Consider the following 20,604-nt stretch of genomic DNA (forward strand, 5'->3'; position numbering starts at 1 on the left):
AGTTCAGAAGTATTAGTCACCAAATCTGTTTGTAGTGCATTTCTTCTTTTTTCTTGATCTTGCCTCACCATGACAGCCATAGGTTTTAAAAGTGAGTGAGTGTCATTGGTATCATGAGGCTTAAGGTTCTTCCATCAAAGAAAAATTTCTAGCAGTACCAGGATTGAAACCTTGACCCTTCATATAGCAGTCACACTGACAACTTAGTTATTGGAGGTAGAATGTTTCTATTCTTTATATACACCTATTCTCAGTTTTTATCATTAAGGTGAAATGTTTTCTGTTCTTTTTATAGTTATTTACATTGTACTTTAAACAGATGTCTTATGTGACCAGACAAGAAGACCATAGGTAGCAAAACAAACAATAAGTTATATTTCAAACAATGGAAATTCCATATAGGTATATCAAAAATGTAGGAAAAGACAGATCGCTACTTATCGTAAAGAAGACACATCAAGTTGCAGACAGGCACAATTAAAAGACTCTCATATAGTTTCCGGCCACAGCCTTCATCATCTCAGGCCAGATGCTGGAGTTGGTGGTCATGTGTGCATGATTGTGTATGTTAATGTTGTGTCTGTGTCTATTTACTGATGAAGTCTGTGGCCTATCTGCAGCTTGATGTGCCCTCTTTATGGTAAGTTATTATGTTTAATTTTTTTTTTAATAGAAGAATTATTCACAATCAGCTGAGGAAGGAAATGAAGAATGGAAACATTGCAGAACTGTATCAACAAAATAATATCTGACAAAGATGAGGACAAGATGCAACGTCTTTCATTTGATCTTTCTTTCTTAGTATAAAATCTTCTTTTTAATTCATCACCATTCCCACCTTTGTTTCCTATCTTTTACATGACACTGATTTTGAAAACATTTACTCTTGAGTGATTTGTCCAATGTAACATGGGGGATCAGTCATACTGCATAAAATATTTAGCAAAAATGTTATTTCTATTGACTTAGGCTGTGCTGAATTCATATTCAAATACTATGTTTGTCCTTAATACAACCATATTATGATGATATATTTGGTGACAAATTATGAGATTGTAAGCCACTCAATATTCCCTTGTTCTACAATCTTATAATCAATAAATATAATATTTTTACATTACAAACTAGAAAAGTTACCAGTTAATTTTGTATACTATAATAACAATGTGTTAGTTTAATAAGTTATAGTTGTAAAATATTTAAACAAATTATTTACACAAGAACAGAAAACGTGTTAGAAGGCCGGCCGGGATGGCCGTGTGGTTCTAGGCACTACAGTATGGAACCGCGTGACCGCTACAGTCGCAGGTTCGAATCCTGCCTCGGGCATGGATGTGTGTGATGTCCTTAGGTTAGTTAGGTTTAAGTAGTTCTAAGTTCTAGGGGACTGATGACCACAGCAATTAAGTCCCATAGTGCTCAGAGCCAATTGAACCACGTTAGAAGCTGACCTTAGGCAAGATCAGTTTGTGTTCCAGAGAAATGTTGGAACATATGATGCTATATTGATCCTATGTCTTACCTTAAAAGATGAATACAGTTGAATGGAATGGTTAGTGCCTCAATGACATGAGTATCAACAAAAGTAAACAAATTCTAATTAAAAGTAGTGGTATTAAACATGATGATTATGGGAGAAAAAGAGTAGGAAATGAGACACAAAGTACTAGCTGATTTTTGCAACTTTGACAGAAAAATAACTGATAGCCAAAGTAGAGATTATATAAGATGCAGACTGGAAAGCATTTCTGAAAGAAGAGTTTTTCAACACACAATACAAATTTAACTGTCAGGAAGTCTTCACTGAAAGTATTTGTCTACTGTGTAGCTTTGCATGGAAGTGAAGCATTGACAATAAGCAGTTCAGGTAAGAAAAGACTAGACATTTTTGAAATGTTGTGTAAGAGAGGTATGTTGAAAATCAGATGGGTAGATTGACTAACTAATAACAAGGTAATAAATGAAATTGTGGAGAAAAAATGTATGGCAAAAGCTCACTAAAATAGGGGATCAATTGACAGGTCTCATCCTGAGGCACCAAGAAGTCATCAATTTGGTAATGAAGGGAAGTGTACAGGGTAAAAATTGCAGAGGGAGGCCTACCATGAATACTGTTAGCAACTTGAAATGGGTGTAGGCTACAGAAAATATTCAGAGATGGAGAGGCTTGTACAGGATAGATCAGTGTAGAGAGCTGTATCTTCTTTGGACTGAAGACGATAACACCACCGAGAACCAACCAAATACTGTACCATTTAAACACTGTCCTTTAATTTGCTTCTTTCTCTGCCTCTGAGTGTAGAGATCTAATGTATTAATTTATGAAACATTGCATTTATAGTCAAGTCAAAATGAAAAGGGATAATAAATACATTAGGCTTTGGTCTTGCTCAAATTTTTCCCCATTTCATGAAGCAATATTTGTAGTAGTGCCACAAAACTTAATAAACCAATTTTTCAGAGCACTTTTACATGCACTGGCTATTAGTAATGATGGTAGGCATGGGTCTCCTGGATTCTGATTATCTTAACTCATTCTCTAAAGGTCTAAATATACAACAGCATAATAAAAAAAGAATAGAATACTATCACATACATACCAGCAGTGTCAGAGACAAATGGGAATTTCATAGGTTAACAACTGCATAAAATTGTAGTACATACAATGTGATTCTTATTATCTTCTAAAATAATATCAGTCATTTCCATTATGTAAGTGTACTCCTAGATTATATTTCATAGAGAATATCTTTGGTCTTTATTTTAGAAACAATGTACACAAATTTCAATGAGGTATGAATCCTATTAAGTATTTACATCAACAGAATCTTCAGGCAGTCTACTTTAAAATGGAAGACTAGGTGTAACATTCCACATAATTATGAATTATGGTACTTCTTGTGAATGCTAAGAAAAAAAAGAATAGTCCACTTCAGTTACATTTGAAATACAAAAAAGTGATAGAATTGGAAATATTAAATGATACTGACAAAATACAAATGCACTCATTATCTGGTTGAAAGAGTTTTCTATAATGAACTACAGCAGCCATGTGGGCTGAATTCAAGAGAGATCTTAATTAGAATTAATATTATAAAATCAATATGGTGAAATATAATGGAAGGAGTAAATATAACAACTTACCGCATTGTTGAGGTGTTGAATCAGCAGTGCCCACACAAGCAAGACTGAAAATATTGGTAACCTTTTGGAAGACTATCTTTAGAGCTACTTAGCACAGAATAAACAATCACAAACACCTGCGTAAGGACGTTGTCCTGACTGAGACATTATCTGAGCTGCACCACGCAGCCCAAGGAATCAGTCTCATGCTGTCCACCATTCACTTACTGAAGAAGTTTCTGAATATATCAGAATAACTATTATCATTTAATTCCTTTTATTAATTAAGCAGTAGATGTGGCTGAATAGCCTTCTGCTTATAGGCCTCAATTCCTTCAGTAAATCCAACTGACACTTTTGGTGTCAAATGCAAGTGCTGCTTTTCAGTCTCCAAGTGCAAACTGAACACATTCTCAGTAGGTATGTTCCTCAAAGCAGATTGTGAATGTCCTTCGTGTTGGCTAACAAGGTTTGTCACAGTGTTGACAGGTAAATCTACACTCCTCACTTGCTATCAATTTATTCTTTTTCTCTTGATCTTATCCCAGAATCTTGAATCAATAATACTCCTAATCTGAAACAGTACATTCGTTTTAATTTTTGAAACACTTACCTATTGTTCCATTATATTATTATGTGACATTTCTCGTATTGTGCCATTATATAACATAGCAACATTTTCGTTACTGTTTTGACTAACACTTATTTCCCCCGTCAATCTAATTTTGCTGTACATTTCAATGATCTTATTTTCTTTGTAATCATTAGCTTATGCCAAAGAAATACAGATTTTAAGGGGGGAAACAAGAAAGAAAATGGTGTACTTATAATAGGTGTAATTCTAATGGCATAATTCTAACAGCATTCTGAAATTGACAATGGTAAAGATGAAGTTTGGAGGGAGTTAACTACTGTTATAGCACTGGCAAAAACTAACACTTACAAAGAAAATGACATCATTAAAATGAACAATAAATTTAAATGAGAAAAGGAGAGAAAACTAGGTTAGTCAAAGTAGCAAGGAATAGGGAACTATGTCATAAAGGCATGATATCTGACAACTGTCCAACGTTTTTAATAAAAACCCAAAGCAAACACAGGCTTTTAAATCAGAGGTACTACTAATTCAGAATAATGTCAATTTCAGGAGTAAAAGGAGTAACTTTTTAGCATCCAGGGCACATGGACTTAGGCACCAAGTGTGTGACAAATACAAGGAATTTTGCAGTTTGATTTAAGGAACATGCCAACAAAAACAAGTGTGTTCAGTTTGCACTAGAGGCTGGAAAGCATGTAACAGTTGACATCCAAAGCAATCTAAATATCTTACATATGGTGGCAAAAAGATATTTGTTGAACCTACTGAAGGAAATGGAAACCTACAACCACAGGAATATACAGCCACATGTAATAAACAAAATTAATTTAATCATTCCAGTTATTGGGACATTCAGAAAGGTAGGTTGGTTGGTTGGGGAGGGGGGGGGGGGGTTGAGGGAATGAACAGTGAGGTCATCAGTCCAAATAGAGGTCACCTGGAGTTACTGACATCAGCCAACCAAAGTATGTAGGAGTGAGAACATTCTGGCACTGAAACCAATACTGAGGCTAGAGCTGAGAAATAATTTAAAGTGAGATACAAGTATTACAGTCAGGCCAGTATGAAGATCAAAGAGCAGATGAGGGATCCCCAGGGAACATCTGTGGTGGTGAGAGAAATGTCACTAGTACCAACCCCCCCCCCCCCCCCCCCTGCCAAAAAAAGAAAACCAATCCAATTAAGGGCAAAGACAGTTATAGAGAAAAGAAGGCCTTCTAGACATGAGATTCATAAAAGTAAAAGTGACAAGTCAGAAAGCAGGGACCTGCAGCTGGATGCTCCAATAACTTCTGCCGTGGTCAATATTACGAACATGTGGTGCAGCTCTGGCAACATAACAATTAAACAGTTTTGAAGAAAACAACAACACTATCAATCTCCAAGAAGATCTTCTCTGACAGCCAGTTTCTTTGTTGATGTTTAATACTTTTTAATTTTTGATTTTAATGATTTTATGTATATAACTTTCCCCATTTGCTGTAACTTGGATGAATGTTGTCATCAGAAACTCTCTACTGCATACATACAGTTTAAATATGTCAGATTAATTTAACATATAACATAGGTCATTTTAATATTCATTTCTCTATATGGTAATGATTTTACTACCATATACTTGTTTTAGCCATATGGTAAGGACAATTTTGTGAGCTTGCCAGCAATGCCACCTATAAGTGGCAACTACTTGTTTTTAAAACACACACATGCTATCACATGGCACTTGCTTATAGCATGGATGCAACCTATTCTTAGAAACACAAACCACACATATATTACTTACTGGCAGATTAAAACTGTGTAGCGGACCAAGACGCTAACTCAGGACCTTTGCTTTTCACGAGCAAGTGCTCTACTTGCCTGTGAAAGGCAAACATCTCGAGTTCAAGCCTCGGTCCAGCACACAGCTCTAATCTGCCAGAAAGTTTCATATCAGTGCACACTCAGCTGCAGAGTAAAAATTTCGTTCTGGTAAAACATATGATGTACTGTAGTTTGTACTAATGTTCTGGTTTTCATTTAATATTTTAAAAGAAGATGATGATGTCAGTATCTACAAATAGTTATTACCAAAACTAAATTTGCAATCTTGATGGAACATTGTAATAGAAAGTGCAAACAGTGATCAGGGACTCTTATTCATGCCTTCAACTGTTATGGGTTGTATTTGTGGGAGTAGCTGAGGGGGTAAAAAAGGTGGGTGGGAGGAGAGAGAATCCACTAACATCAAAGTTTTCTGGCCCCTTTCCCCCACCCATTGCTACCCTGTCCCCATTTCATTCAGTCCATTCTCTCAGTTTCCTTTCCAGTCTATCTCCTGTCCAGTCTGCTGCTCACTGTAATTGTGTACAGCTTGCCCTGCCTGATCCACAGCAAACTTTCTATTTGGTGCACTTGCTGCTTCTCCCCCTGAGCTCCCAATTGCCAATCCTACCAACCCTCCAAACCCCCCCCCCCCCCCACCAGCTTTCTCCTCACCCACTCCACCCAACAATCCCTCACACCATTTGATCTGCAGTGCCAGAACAATGTATCCACCTCAGGCTACGTAATCATGCAGGTGTATGCATGAATGTGTGTATATATGCAGTTGTGCTACAGTAGTTAGCTCCAAAGATGAGAATGATGACGGTCATCTTCATCCAATGTTCAGCAACATTTTAAATACTGTTTTATGAATCTACTAATGACTCAAAACCTCAATTATACAGTTCATTGTTACCTTTACTTTCTTTCATGCCTCTCATAATTTATACACAATCAAATTATTACAAAAGGGGGGGGGGGGGGGGGGAGGGGGAAGTTAACCAAGGCAAGTGTGCAACTTACATTGCAGAAAAATAGTTTAGAGATTTCTAAATTACTACGTTAGTTTTGAAAAAGCTGACTATTCTAACATAAAGCATGATAAAGATTCAGTTTGTGAAAAGCACATATTAAGCTGAAGACCACAAAACCTTGACTGATAAGGTGTGACACATAGATGCACATCTGGAGACATATGGAACAGCCACACAAAAACACTGCCAACCTCAGCTTCAATGAAGCTTAGAGTGCCTACCTAACTGCATACAAAACAAGCTATTTAAAACCCCCTTACAAGTAGGGGTCCACAAGAGGACACTGAGAGGCAAGGGATTTAAGAGAGTTGAATAAATACTTCAATGAGTCTCTACCACATCAGATTCATATGCAATCTCAAGCTATTAGATGCTTCCTTCATTGTTACCATTAAGAGATTTCAGTAGACCATTAGATACTTTATTTAGTTGACAGAACTATGTCATGGAGACATTACAAAGCTGTGCAGTAACCAAACATCTGCAAATAATACAATCAACATTAAGGCCTCAAAGAATAGACTAAATAATTACCAACAACACAAACAAATGAGAGCTTCATTAATAATAAACCATTGGGAGATTTAGCACAAGCTAATCCAGTATCAAGTGGGATCAATAAGATAACCAGTTTTGTGAGAAGAAACTGTTACAGTGATCCAAGTGAAAGAAATGAATGTGGTTCAAAATAATGTTTCTGCTCAAGTGGTATCAAAATAAGACACCTGGCTACTAAAACACCGATACCGTATAACAAATTTTGACCGTTCATGCATTAACAGATTAGCATCTGCACAATCCTTCATTTGTACCTATCACACAAACTGCCTCATGGGAACTTGAATTAAAGTAAAGGAAGAGGTATTTCTCTACAGAAATTACAGCAGCCGAGTCTCTTGGTATTCCTCTAATGCTGAATCTCTCTGAAAGAATACAGTTAGGATGACCAGATTGATAGCAGTAATGGTGTATGCCACTGATATTTATAAGAATTTTGAAACTTTAACTGAACTGAAACACATTTTTTGTTGTTACACAGTTATCAACAAAATAAGAGATTTTTATTTAACTTCTTATGAGTAGGCTACAGGAAAAATGTAATTATCATAATTCCAAGAAAGCAAGTGCTGACAGGCATAAACAGTCCACATAAGACAAATAATGACATTTAAGTCATGCATTGTTATACAGAATTTTTGAATGATAATTCCGAATCTCTCCAAACTTAATGGAGTTTTTAAAATGAAGCACACAAAATATAGCACTCACATTTTCTGTGGCTTACAGAATGTACATAAATGTATACAGAAAACAGACTACCTGTCTGTCTTGGAATTATTTGTAATGATAGAACCATGGCAAACTATTGTTTACCATTCCTTGAAATTCCATATTACATCAAAAACATGTCATAGCAAAAACATGAAAATACATACATCAAATACCTTATGAATTTTAAGACATTTGTGACATAGTCGTAAATACGAATAATATTGAAACAAAATAAATATATCTAAGCTATTGCACTTCACACTTAAAGAAACACTTTTTTATTGGTTTTATCATCATTATAGAAAGAATAAGTGAACCAGCTGGCTCAAGATATGTATCACATATTTTTACTTCCTACACACTCATCATAGGTATGGCTGTGTAGTATTTGTAATCTGCAGAGTATTCAATAAAATTTGCAATGCTGCAGATGTCTAAGAATAGTCATATAAAACAATAATAGTTACAAAATGTAAATGTTTTCTAATAATGTGCCATTAATTTTTACAGTCTTCAAAATTCAGATCTGGAAAACTCCCCTCACCAAGTTGACAGTCTTCATGAATTTGTAAATACGAAATTTATCAATGGAGAACATGGCAACCCTCATGTGGAAGATGTTACAATTACATCATTTGAAAAAGGTTCTTTCATGTCATAAAAAAATAAGAAAGAAGTATAGAATTACAGTTTCAGTTGTTTTGCTGACTCTTGATTATACGCTCACGAAGTGAACCGAACCTACCCTGTACCTGACGCAGCTGCAATCTAAGAGAATCAGACAACTGCTTCTGTAGCTGCTGCACTTCCGATATTTCTCTTCTCAGATTCTCATACTCCTCCTTCACCTGGTTAACACCTCGTAGAAGTGAAATCACTGAAACCTTTTGGAATAACAGAATGACTTTATACAACAGGAATTAAGTGACTCAAATCAAAAAGCACCCTCTATAACATGAGAAATTTATTTCTATACACAAAAGCATACTGACCTGTAACTTAAATTGCAACAAAATACTGACTAACAATTCAAGGCAAATAGTTGTCGACGTAATAAAAAAGAAGTTTGACATAACACATAACTTGCCTAATACATAAATGATTCATCAACAAAAATATAAACAACATTATTTGTCTAGAGAATGTAAACTAGACAAAAATAGAAAAGTTATGTTATTTTTGCTGAGGATTATCCATGTGGAACACATCTCAAAATGTAAAAACCAATGAAAACTTTTCATCTACTAGAAAGGTTATCACAGATGTTTTCTGGAATGTAAAGGGAATTCTTCGTATTGATTATCTTGAAAAGGTAAAAACAATATCTGGTCAACACGACAAGTCTTCTGAACCGGGTGGATTTAAAAATACTGCACTGAGTGTTGCATATGGCAAAATAAATAAATTCTCTTCCATGAGAACAATGCATATGCCACAAAGGTGTTTTTGTAATGGGAACACTGGAGAATTTGAAACATTTATTGTTAGAGCATCCAAACTATTAACCAGATTTAACACCCTTTGAATTCCACCTGACCACATACCTAAACATATCTATTGCTAGTGAATGTTTTGATGACAATGAAGAAGTCCTACCAGGTGCAGATGCACATTTTGCTAAACTCTCAAAACTACACATCAGGGGTGGAATATAAGGACTAGAAAAAAATGGACAAAGTTCACAGAGTTATTGACTATGTTAAAAACCACTGCATTTTAACTTAAAAAAACAGTCTTCCATCAATGGATCCAAAACATTTCACCTTGCTCTTAACTATTATGAAATTCCTAAGGAATCACTGTTATGGGAACAAAATGCAGCTACCACAACTCCGCTTTGTCAACCACAGGTCAATATGGTTGAGAAATTTGGGCAATGGGAAAAATCTGTACATATGATTGCACTGCACAATTGGTATCTTGAAAAATTTTATAAAACTGAGCCACAACCCCACACAAATGTGGTATATATATATATATATATATAAAGAAAGATGATGAGACTTACCAAACAAAAGCGCTACACACAAAATTCTAGCTTTCGCAACCAACAGTTGCCTCGTCAGGAAAGAGGGAAGGAGAGGGAAAGACAAAAGGATTTGGGTTTTAAGGGAGAGGGTAAGGAGTCATTCCAATCCCGGGAGTGGAAAGACTTACCTTAGGGGGAAAAAATGACAGGTATACAATCGCACACACACACATATCCATCCACATATATACAGACACAAGCAGACATATTGGTCTTTAAATATGTCTTCTTGTGTCTGTATATGTGTGGATGGATATGTGTGTGTGTGTGCGCGAGTGTATACCCGTCCTTTTTCCCCCCTAAGGTAAGTCTTTCCGCTCCCGGGACTGGAATGACTCCTTACCCTCTCCCTTAAAACCCACATCCTTTTGTCTTTCCCTCTCCTTCCCTCTTTCCTGATGAGGCAACAGTTTGTTGCGAAAGCTTGAATTTTGTGTGTATGTTTGTGTTCGTTTGTGTGTCTATCGACCTGCCAGCACTTTCATTTGGTAAGTCACATCATCTTTGTTTTTAGGGATATTTTTCCTACGTGGAATGTTTCCTTCTATTATAACCATATATTTATATATATAAAATCACTCACGCAAGATGGATAATTATCAAATGTAATTAATACTTTCAACATATGTTCTATCCATTTTTTAGAAAAATTGATAATTCCAAATGCAAATAACATTATAATCAATTTCTTGTAAAATTATTACAAATATTATAGCTATTACGTCACACTTCTGGTACAGCTAGCAGCATTATTGAATGCAGATTGTAAAGCTTAGTATGAGTCCACAGTGTCCTCCGTAATCACAGAAATTTTTCCACTGTGTCAACTATGCTCACAAACACTAGGATGCTCACTTCAACTGTACCAGCTGGTATGTTTACATGCAACATTATTAAGCTAGATCACACTTGTGTTTGCTTCAGAAGCAGGTTTCTCTTATTTGTAACATTTTCTGTCAGTGTAATGTGCTCCTCAAGCTATAGCAGGCAATAAACACCTTTTCACGATAAACTTGTACAGTATGATTATGCCAGTTCATGCAAACGAGGCTTTAAAGGGCAGGGCACTACCATAAGTTGGAGCAAATACACTCCTGGAAATGGAAAAAAGAACACATTGACACCGGTGTGTCAGACCCACCATACTTGCTCCGGACACTGCGAGAGGGCTGTACAAGCAATGATCACACGCATGGCACAGCGGACACACCAGGAACCTCGGTGTTGGCCGTCGAATGGCGCTAGCTGCGCAGCATTTGTGCACCACCGCCGTCAGTGTCAGCCAGTTTGTCGTGGCATACGGAGCTCCATCGCAGTCTTTAACACTGGTAGCATGCCGCGACAGCGTGGACGTGAACCGTATGTGCAGTTGACGGACTTTGAGCGAGGGCATATAGTGGGCATGCGGGAGGCCGGGTGGACGTACCGCCGAATTGCTCAACACGTGGGGCGTGAGGTCTCCACAGTACATCGATGTTGTCGCCAGTGGTCGGCGGAAGGTGCACGTGCCCGTCGACCTGGGACCGGACCGCAGCGACGCACGGATGCACGCCAAGACCGTAGGATCCTACGCAGTGCCGTAGGGGCCCGCACCGCCACTTCCCAGAAAATTAGGGACACTGTTGCTCCTGGGGTATCGGCGAGGACCATTCGCAACCGTCTCCATGAAGCTGGGCTACGGTCCCGCACACCGTTAGGCCGTCTTCCGCTCACGCTTCAACATCGTGCAGCCCGCCTCCAGTGGTGTCGCGACAGGCGTGAATGGAGGGACGAATGGAGACGTGTCGTCTTCAGCGATGAGAGTCGCTTCTGCCTTGGTGCCAATGATGGTTGTATGCGTGTTTAGCGCCGTGCAGGTGAGCGCCACAATCAGGACTGCATACGACCGAGGCACACAGGGCCAACACCCGGCATCATGGTGTGGGGAGCGATCTCCTACACTGGCCGTACACCACTGGTGATCGTCAAGGGGACACTGAATAGTGCACGGTACATCCAAACCGTCATCGAACCCATCGTTCTACCATTCCTAGACCGGCAAGGGAACTTGCTGTTCCAACAGGACAATGCACGTCCGCATGTATCCCGTGCCACCCAACGTGCTCTAGAAGGTGTAAGTCAACTACCCTGGCCAGCAAAATCTCCGGATCCGTCCCCCATTGAGCATGTTTGGGACTGGATGAAGCGTCGTCTCACGCGGTCTGCACGTCCAGCACGAACACTGGTCCAACTGAGGCGCCAGGTGGAAATGGCATGGCAAGCCGTTCCACAGGACTACATCCAGCATCTCTACGATCGTCTCCATGGGAGAATAGCAGCCTGCATTGCTGCGAAAGGTGGATATGCACTGTACTAGTGCCGACATTGTGCATGCTCTGTTGCCTGTGTCTATGTGCCTGTGGTTCTGTCAGTGTGATCATGTGAGGTATCTGACCCCAGGAATGTGTCAATAAAGTTTCCCCTTCCTGGGACAATGAATTCACGGTGTTCTTATTTCAATTTCCAGGAGTGTATTTAAAAAGTATGAGGAAATACTTATTTTTCTTAAAACTGAGAGAAATGGCACTGTCATTAACACAATGGATTTGCATTTAAGAATAGTGATAACAGCCTGGGCCAAGCATCAATAAATTTTCTATCACACCTAAATCAGCTGAAAAAGACTTTGGCAGATTTACATCAACATCTTTGCTCACTCAAAACTTGTGTGCAATTATACTATTGTCAACATGATGTGAAACTATAATCTTCCTTAGGACTGTACTTCCATTTAGATGGAAACTGATTTAATTCTGTGGTGAATTCAGCTTGCAAGCACATATTGAGTTCTGTCAGTAGTGAGCTTTCTACAGTTCCATGAGCAATCTGACTGGTTACTCAGGCACAATCTTCAAGTGAGCAAAATTTTCTTATCCTCTCATGATCAAGAGCTTGGTAGTAGTCCTCATGGTGAAAGGAGAGTCCTTACAAATAAAGTGGGCTTGGCATCACTGTTTCACATGCCTGCCATTACCACTCACAAAATGTGATTTTGTTTTTCTTTCTATAACAAGTCAGTTTTGGCATAGCTTTAAAGGCACTTATGTCAGTCACCTGGCTTCAATACTGCCAGCATCTTTTTGCACTTGGCAGCTGAAAGCTGGCAACAAAGTTGTCAGTGTCAAGGATCTTATTTTGCCATATGGAGTTATAGACTCAGCTAATAAGGCCTTGTTGGTGCCAGATACACGATACACACCTGACTACATCATTGTTACATATACTAATGAAACTGGTAGGTGAATAACACACACCTTAGAGACAGTTCGAATTACATTTCAGCGATCACCATGCAAGAGGAAGCATTTGACAATACATAAACTTTGTATTAGCATTTAGGGATGCACACAGATGATACTCATCAATAACAATGATTGCCTGTATACCCATCGTGTATTCCAGTCATTTCACTTGTATGAGCAATTTCACATGTGTGGGGACAAACATCATGTACTGGCAGATGTACCGCCAGCTTCTAATGTCAGCATTAACAACTCAAAAGCTAAAGAATCAATGGCTCTGGCTTACAATGTCTTCTCAACTCAAGCGTAACATCTAAACCAAGTCACTAGTCATATGGTGTGATTAACTTTCGTGTTTGTGTGTTACTTGGGATTGTAACCAGTAAGTGGCAACCATCTCCACCTGTCCATTACTGTGAAAATGTGCAGTGGTCAGCAGTTATTAGAGTAGCAGGGAAGATAGATTTGGGGGGGGGGGGGGGGGGGAGAGAAAAGTGTGGACTGTAGGATGGAAGATAAAATCTCCCAATACAAAAGTGACACAAAATGTGTTGAGTGACACCAGTTCTTAATTTCTACCCAATTTATGCAGTATTTGAAGATTTGCACCCCAGAACATTGTGCACATCAGTTTCTGCATCTTACAAACAGTGTCAATCCACAAAAAAGGTCATTGATAGCTGAACACATTTTCTGCAGTTGTCCTGGAAAGTGTCCAAATATTAATCCCCTTGGTTACATGTATTTTCTTTCCTGTGAATTCAATAGCTTTTGTAGTGATTAAGTGCAGACATTGGTGCTAATCCCAGTTGGCAGGCTTCTACGACATAAAAAAAACTTGATACCATTATATGAAATTTCTCAGGGTGTTTCACAATCCATGTTAAACACTTATAGAGGTTTTAGAATGGACTTGATAGATCGAGTTTTACATAGGAACCCATGTCCGGAAATGTCACCCAACTACGCTACAGAGTGTCAAATTTATAGGTGCCTGTAAATCACTGTATAGACAGGGTGATTCCATGATGGGGTTATAAATTTTCAAGGATGATGGAGACAGGTTAATGTAAGAATCTGAGGTAAGGGTCTCTGGTTTTGAAATGAACAAGTTGAAAGTTACAAGTGAAAATCATTCTGATACCTCTGACAGTAGAATACATGTACTGTTGTTGCTAACATTGCAGGGTAGGCAACATTCCGAGGTGGTAGCATGGACTAAAACAAGGAAAAATGTCCAGTAAACACTGGCTCTAAAATGGATAGCTTAACGGCTATGAGCACTTGTTCAATAGACGAGATGTGTTTCACACTAATGAAGATGAACAAATGCTCATAACTACCCAGGTATGCATTTTAGAGCCCATGTTTACTAGACTTTTTTTCTTGTTTTGGTCCATGCTACCACCTCAGAATGTTGCCTACCCTACAATCATAGCAACAACAGCACCCGTACATGTATTCCACTGTCAGAGGTATCAGAATGATTTTCGCTTATAACTTTCGACTCATTCGCTTCTGATCCAGGAACCCTTACCTCAGAATGATACATTTATCCATCTCCATCATCCTTGAAAGTTCATAACATCACCACAGAATCACTCTGCATATACATACATTGACCGGTGTCTGCATCTACAACTTTAACACTCTGAAGTGTCATTACACAATGCTACTGGACATGGGCTCGTATGTAAAACTTGATCCATTAAGTCCCCCCTAAAGCCTCTAGATGTGTCTCACGTGAATTGTGAAACACACTGCATGTTGAAAAGTATCTCAATGATCGCTTATCCCTTCCTATACATGTTACCAAATAAATTTTTGCTTTCTAGTAACAGCTCTATGGAACTTATTTTCCAGTTAAACCCCATATTCAGAGAGAAAGAAAGAAGCTGGGAAAATAACTGAATCACTGACAAGCATATACATTGAGAAAGTAATGAAGTGGGAGGAAAACTGTTAGGAATGGCAATTCTTAGGGAAATGGGTGTCAGTGTTGTTGCTTGCTGGTGGCATTTTAATTCTTCATAAAATTAAAGAAAATCTGAAAATATTTAACCGAATGTAGGAACAACTCAATGAAGAGTATTGTGACGAACATGGAAGAAACGTGTAAGCAACATAAATTTTTTGAAATATCATTGTCTTAAATACTGAACATTGGAAAAACAAACAGCATCAGTGAAGAAGTTCTGCTGTTAGGTAAGCAGAATAACAGAAACAAATAAAAGCAAGATTGAGGAATGAAGTAACTTTGACAATTGATTTTTCCCTGTTGAAAATCATAAATGGTGATTAAACATTAAAATGTGACAGATTGTGGAACAAAGATGTATTACATAGAATAGAAAATCAAGAACATCTTACCGGAGGAATGAACATTCTACAAACCTTATCAAATACCAAGAAAGTGCACAATCACAGAGTACTAAGGAATATCAATCAAGAAACTTAATGCTCACGAACCACAGATAAAAAAAACTGAAATCTATCATTTTGATTACAGTGACTGTTCAACTAATTTTAGTACATTTCATGAAGTGAGAGATTTAATTTTAGCAATTTATATGTCCAAGGATCATATAACAGAATATGGATATGTCAGCTTAGTACAAGCTACACATCAGTCACCTACACATATATATGAATATACGCAAATATCTAATGAGGAGAACAGAACAGAATGTGTGGTTGGCAATGGTCTAGTTTAGGGAAACATACTGACATTTGCCTTAATCGATTTAGGTAAACCTGATCCAGAATGACCAGACAGAGCATGACCCTCCTTCCTACCTTCTTTCCTAACCTGAGGCCAATATCTTAACAAATGCACTACCGTACCCTATTGGCTGTACCTAATGTGCAGTTCTCTTACATCTGTACATATTTTATACAAGTTAGCTTAGTAAAACAGAAAATAATTATGTATTGTTCCTTTAGTCTTGATTGACGTAATATGAAAAAAAGTTTGAAGAAAAAAAACTGGAGGTAGTATAAAGACATAAGGTCTTTTTTTATTATTATTATTTTACTCTCACATGCCCAGTAGCAATCTGCAGAACACGAAATACATACCAACAATTTATGCATCTGTGTGAGAAAACGTATATAGCCTTGCCCTTTAAAACCCTAAAATATGTGCACTGAATTATGAATCAGCAACAAGTAGTTTTCCTCTATTATTAGTATCCCCTCCCACTCCTCTGGACAGGCATTGCAATCTGAGCCAGTATGTCACTTTCTTCTTATATTTCCTCACAGGATATCCATGCAATTTTGCATCCACATTTTGTACAACGTAAATAACAGTGTAGCGCAAGATGGAAGTTCCATGTCAATAGAATCAGTCAATGCAATTTATCACCACTTCTACTGACAGTTGAATTAGAAACGAAATTTCAACATACTCAACAAAATCACTGGGTTCACATTCAAGTTGCATTTTCCATGTTTTATGTATACATTACACCATAATATTAGTCAGAGGTTTCTGTATTATCTAATATAGGCTTTCTGCATTTATCTAGCAGTTTTTGTGTTAATAAGAAAAAGGGAAATTAACTCAGTATTAGTCTAAACTACAGATCAAACCATTTACCACAATCTTTAATCCTCATTCACATTAGTTGGCTTCTCTGACTAACAACCAAATTGTCACCTTCCAACCTTACCCAGACCTCAGGCTATGCTACCGATATTTTTGCTCTTTGGTAATGTACGATTCACAAATGTTATGTGAGACAACGAAACATGTCAAAGCAACCATTTCTGAATGAAACACTCTAGACTCCCCTCATTGCATCCCCTTAATAGCAGAATCTTTAGAACCTGTGAAATACAAGATATGCTAAACAACAAAGTGCAAAACAATGAAGTGCAAAAGCCGTCTTCTAGATAAGCCCAAAATTCATTTATTTACTTGAATAGGCTATTATTGTCAAATTTTCATGTGTTCTTGCATGATGTTTATTAGTAAATGGTGTATCCCACAGTCTGGAATGTATTAAGGACTACAAATCATTTCGAGCCTCATTCTCCGTTTGCCTGCAACACTTCTACCTGCAGATTCTGGCACAACACATATGAAATTCAAGAGTGTCTTGTCTGCTTTCTCCAATTTTATTCTCTAAAGTGGGCTTGCTGAATACATGTCAGCAGCAACTTCCATGAAATGTGCCAAAGTTTCATTACTACAAATCTCCCATTGTTGTGAACGCTTATAATCGATCAAAAATCAGTCCAGATAATAGGTGCTAGTAGCCCACTAATTCGTAGGAGAAAATAAATCAGAATTACTCTCCCTGCAAGAGCTAGAGTTTTACTGTCCAGTAGCAGGAATTACAAGAGCATCACTTTCAAAAACATGCTTCTTTTAAGTATTGTGGTACAGACACCAATGATCAGAAACAGTGGTTTTAATTTTAAAATGAAATCTAAATGATAGATATCTCTAAATCAGTAGCACAATTGCCGCACCTATGTCTGACTACTTTGCCTTTGGCATTGGGGCAACCATGAGTTACGGTACCGGTAATACTTTGCACCCGAAGTGTGACAATGCACAAAATGAAAAAAATGCCTCCCAAAACCCGTAACCCACAGAGTGGAAGAACGTTAGAAGAGCACTTTACACTGCAGGCGTATTCTAATAGCGCAAATTAAAATTCATGAGAAATAAGACAGCTAGCGAAAATGGCACTCTGGGCCTACCTCAGTGCCGTCCAAATGAAACAACTCTTTCTCGCATTTCTCAAGCTTCCATGCAATCAGGTCCAGCTTTGTGTCAGCTTTTTGGACCTGCAGGCAATTAAAAAAGAGGGAAAACGTAAACGAAACTATGGTCAATGACGTGCATTAAATTCACGACTTAACTTGGTTTCAATAATTTATTATGAAGTAGGGATATGTAAAGAGGAGAAATAAAACATAAACAGGCTCCGCTGTTCAGCCCACACTTAAATTAAAAAGAAACGGACGGTAAAAAATAACAGAACGGAAAGCACCAACAGGGCAACACAGAATGCCGCAGACTCACTGTGACTTCTAGTTGATCTGCTGTCTTCTCCATAACTATGTCACGTTTACTTTTGTTTTACAGCAGGAGTGTTGCGTCTTACTACGCTCTCCCCAGATATGCGTCAAATTATTCGTTATTTATTTGTACATTTGAGGAGCGGGCGATCGCTCCAGCCGACCGCCCCTGCAGAAATCAATTAGAGCCAACCGCCCGTAGTCATCGACTCTCTGCGATAACTTGCCCTCGAAACTGCGAGCTATCGCGAAAAACGCATTATCGATTAAAGGCAGCGCACCAGGCGGCCGAAACTGCAAACAAAAGGGGCGCGTGACCTTTGACCTATGTCAATCTTTCGCTGCGCAGTGTACAGAACATAAGGGTAGTTTTTTTACTGAAAGAAAATGTTTCCGACTTTTCCGTTGGTTCCACTGTCAATATCTCCATACAACCTAATAGGACTGCTCTACATCACATATTTACTGCACACCCTGTAAATAACATTTATTTTATTTATTTATCCATCCGTTGAGAATAAACACTGTATGAATATCGTCAAAACCCACACACGGATCATAAACAAATAAGTATATGCAGACAATATTATTTTACGTTACAAATTTGTTTGTTTATGTCGCTACCCTCACTTCGCTGTATTCAAATTTATCTCTGTTGTGGTGTAAAGTCCCTTCGCAACAGTGAGGTGTAAGGTAGTAGCCTATAATGACAGTTGATTCCGCACAACAAGTCTATTAGCAGCCGGAACGAAGTGGCTTTCGAGTGGGAACCGCAAAAGTTAGATGACAAGACGACAAATCAACCGAATCCTCCACCGGAAACAAGTCTGGTGTGTCACACACGGCATCAGTGACAGTACGTGTGCCATATGATAGGATTCTCTTATCGACGCAGTCAATTTGTACGCCAGATAATTGAGTGAGATATGCCTCATTGTCCGATTTAGGTGCTCGTATGAATGTCAATGCGATCACTCCCATGGAAATGATGAAAACATAGTAGTTTGTCACATAAGCTGCAACAAATGAACTCTACAGTTTCACAATCACAGTTTCTCTATGCTCTGTCAAAACAAATATTTTTAACGTTTTTGAAGCTCCGTTCCGCTTTTTAAGTTTCGACTCTTGAATTCCTTTGTTGTAACATTGTTCACGCTTGTTTATTTGTTGTTTTCATTTATGTGAGACGTCTATGTGGCATCTCGCCTGCTCTCACTATTCATCACATTTACTTGTCGACGGTTACGTATTCTTGCGTGACTCATATAACCAATGTATAGTATGACAAATGTCAAGACTACAGAAAGAGAATAAAAGTTTCAATGACCAGCCGGACAGTTCATAATGTTGTGAAAAAAAAATAAAAAATGGCACGAGGCACTTTTTAACACGTATATACACTCCTGGAAATTGAAATAAGAACACCGTGAATTCATTGTCCCAGGAAGGGGAAACTTTATTGACACATTCCTGGGGTCAGATACATCACATGATCACACTGACAGAACCACAGGCACATAGACACAGGCAACAGAGCATGCACAATGTCGGCACTAGTACAGTGTGTATCCACCTTTCGCAGCAATGCAGGCTGCTATTCTCCCATGGAGACGATCGTAGAGATGCTGGATGTAGTCCTGTGGAACGGCTTGCCATGCCATTTCCACCTGGCGCCTCAGTTGGACCAGCGTTCGTGCTGGGCGTGCGGACCGCGTGAGACGACGCTTCATCCAGTCCCAAACATGCTCAATGGGGGACAGATCCGGAGATCTTGCTGGCCAGGGTAGTTGACTTACACCTTCTAGAGCACGTTGGGTGGCACGGGATACATGCGGACGTGCATTGTCCTGTTGGAACAGCAAGTTCCCTTGCCGGTCTAGGAATGGTAGAACGATGGGTTCGATGACGGTTTGGATGTACCGTGCACTATTCAGTGTCCCCTCGACGATCACCAGTGGTGTACGGCCAGTGTAGGAGATCGCTCCCCACACCATGATGCCGGGTGTTGGCCCTGTGTGCCTCGGTCGTATGCAGTCCTGACTGTGGCGCTCACCTGCACGGCGCCAAACACGCATACGACCATCATTGGCACCAAGGCAGAAGCGACTCTCATCGCTGAAGACGACACGTCTCCATTCGTCCCTCCATTCACGCCTGTCGCGACACCACTGGAGGCGGGCTGCACGATGTTGGGGCGTGAGCGGAAGACGGCCTAACGGTGTGCGGGACCGTAGCCCAGCGTCATGGAGACGGTTGCGAATGGTCCTCGCCGATACCCCAGGAGCAACAGTGTCCCTAATTTGCTGGGAAGTGGCGGTGCGGTCCCCTACGGCACTGCGTAGGATCCTACGGTCTTGGCGTGCATCCGTGCGTCGCTGCGGTCCGGTCCCAGGTCGACGGGCACGTGCACCTTCCGCCGACCACTGG

At 39.1% G+C, this 20,604-nt stretch overlaps 1 protein-coding gene across 1 annotated transcript; it reads right to left on the reverse strand.

The window, feature by feature from the left end:
* Nucleotides 1-7,698: 7,698 nt before the first annotated feature.
* Nucleotides 7,699-18,344, reverse strand: LOC126100326 (uncharacterized). The gene is made up of 3 exons (XM_049910939.1): nucleotides 18,182-18,344; nucleotides 17,857-17,943; nucleotides 7,699-8,717 (listed from the first exon to the last, which is right to left on the reverse strand). The coding sequence occupies exons 1-3, from the start codon at nucleotides 18,212-18,214 to the stop codon at nucleotides 8,526-8,528; spliced, it is 312 nt and encodes a 103-aa protein (XP_049766896.1). The 5' UTR covers nucleotides 18,215-18,344; the 3' UTR covers nucleotides 7,699-8,525.
* Between the last annotated feature and the right edge of the window lie 2,260 nt (nucleotides 18,345-20,604).

The sequence above is a fragment of the Schistocerca cancellata genome, chromosome 9 (assembly GCF_023864275.1).
Source record: "Schistocerca cancellata isolate TAMUIC-IGC-003103 chromosome 9, iqSchCanc2.1, whole genome shotgun sequence".
Classification (NCBI taxonomy): Eukaryota; Metazoa; Arthropoda; class Insecta; order Orthoptera; family Acrididae; genus Schistocerca; species Schistocerca cancellata.

Coding starts and splice junctions, on each gene's coding strand:
- LOC126100326 (XM_049910939.1), bottom strand. CDS start 18,214: ATGGAGAAGACAGCAGATCAACTAGAAGTCACA. Junction 17,944..18,181: donor CAGATCAACTAGAAGTCACA/GTGAGTCTGCGG, acceptor AATTGCCTGCAG/GTCCAAAAAGCTGACACAAA. Junction 8,718..17,856: donor TTCATTTGGACGGCACTGAG/GTAGGCCCAGAG, acceptor TTATTCCAAAAG/GTTTCAGTGATTTCACTTCT.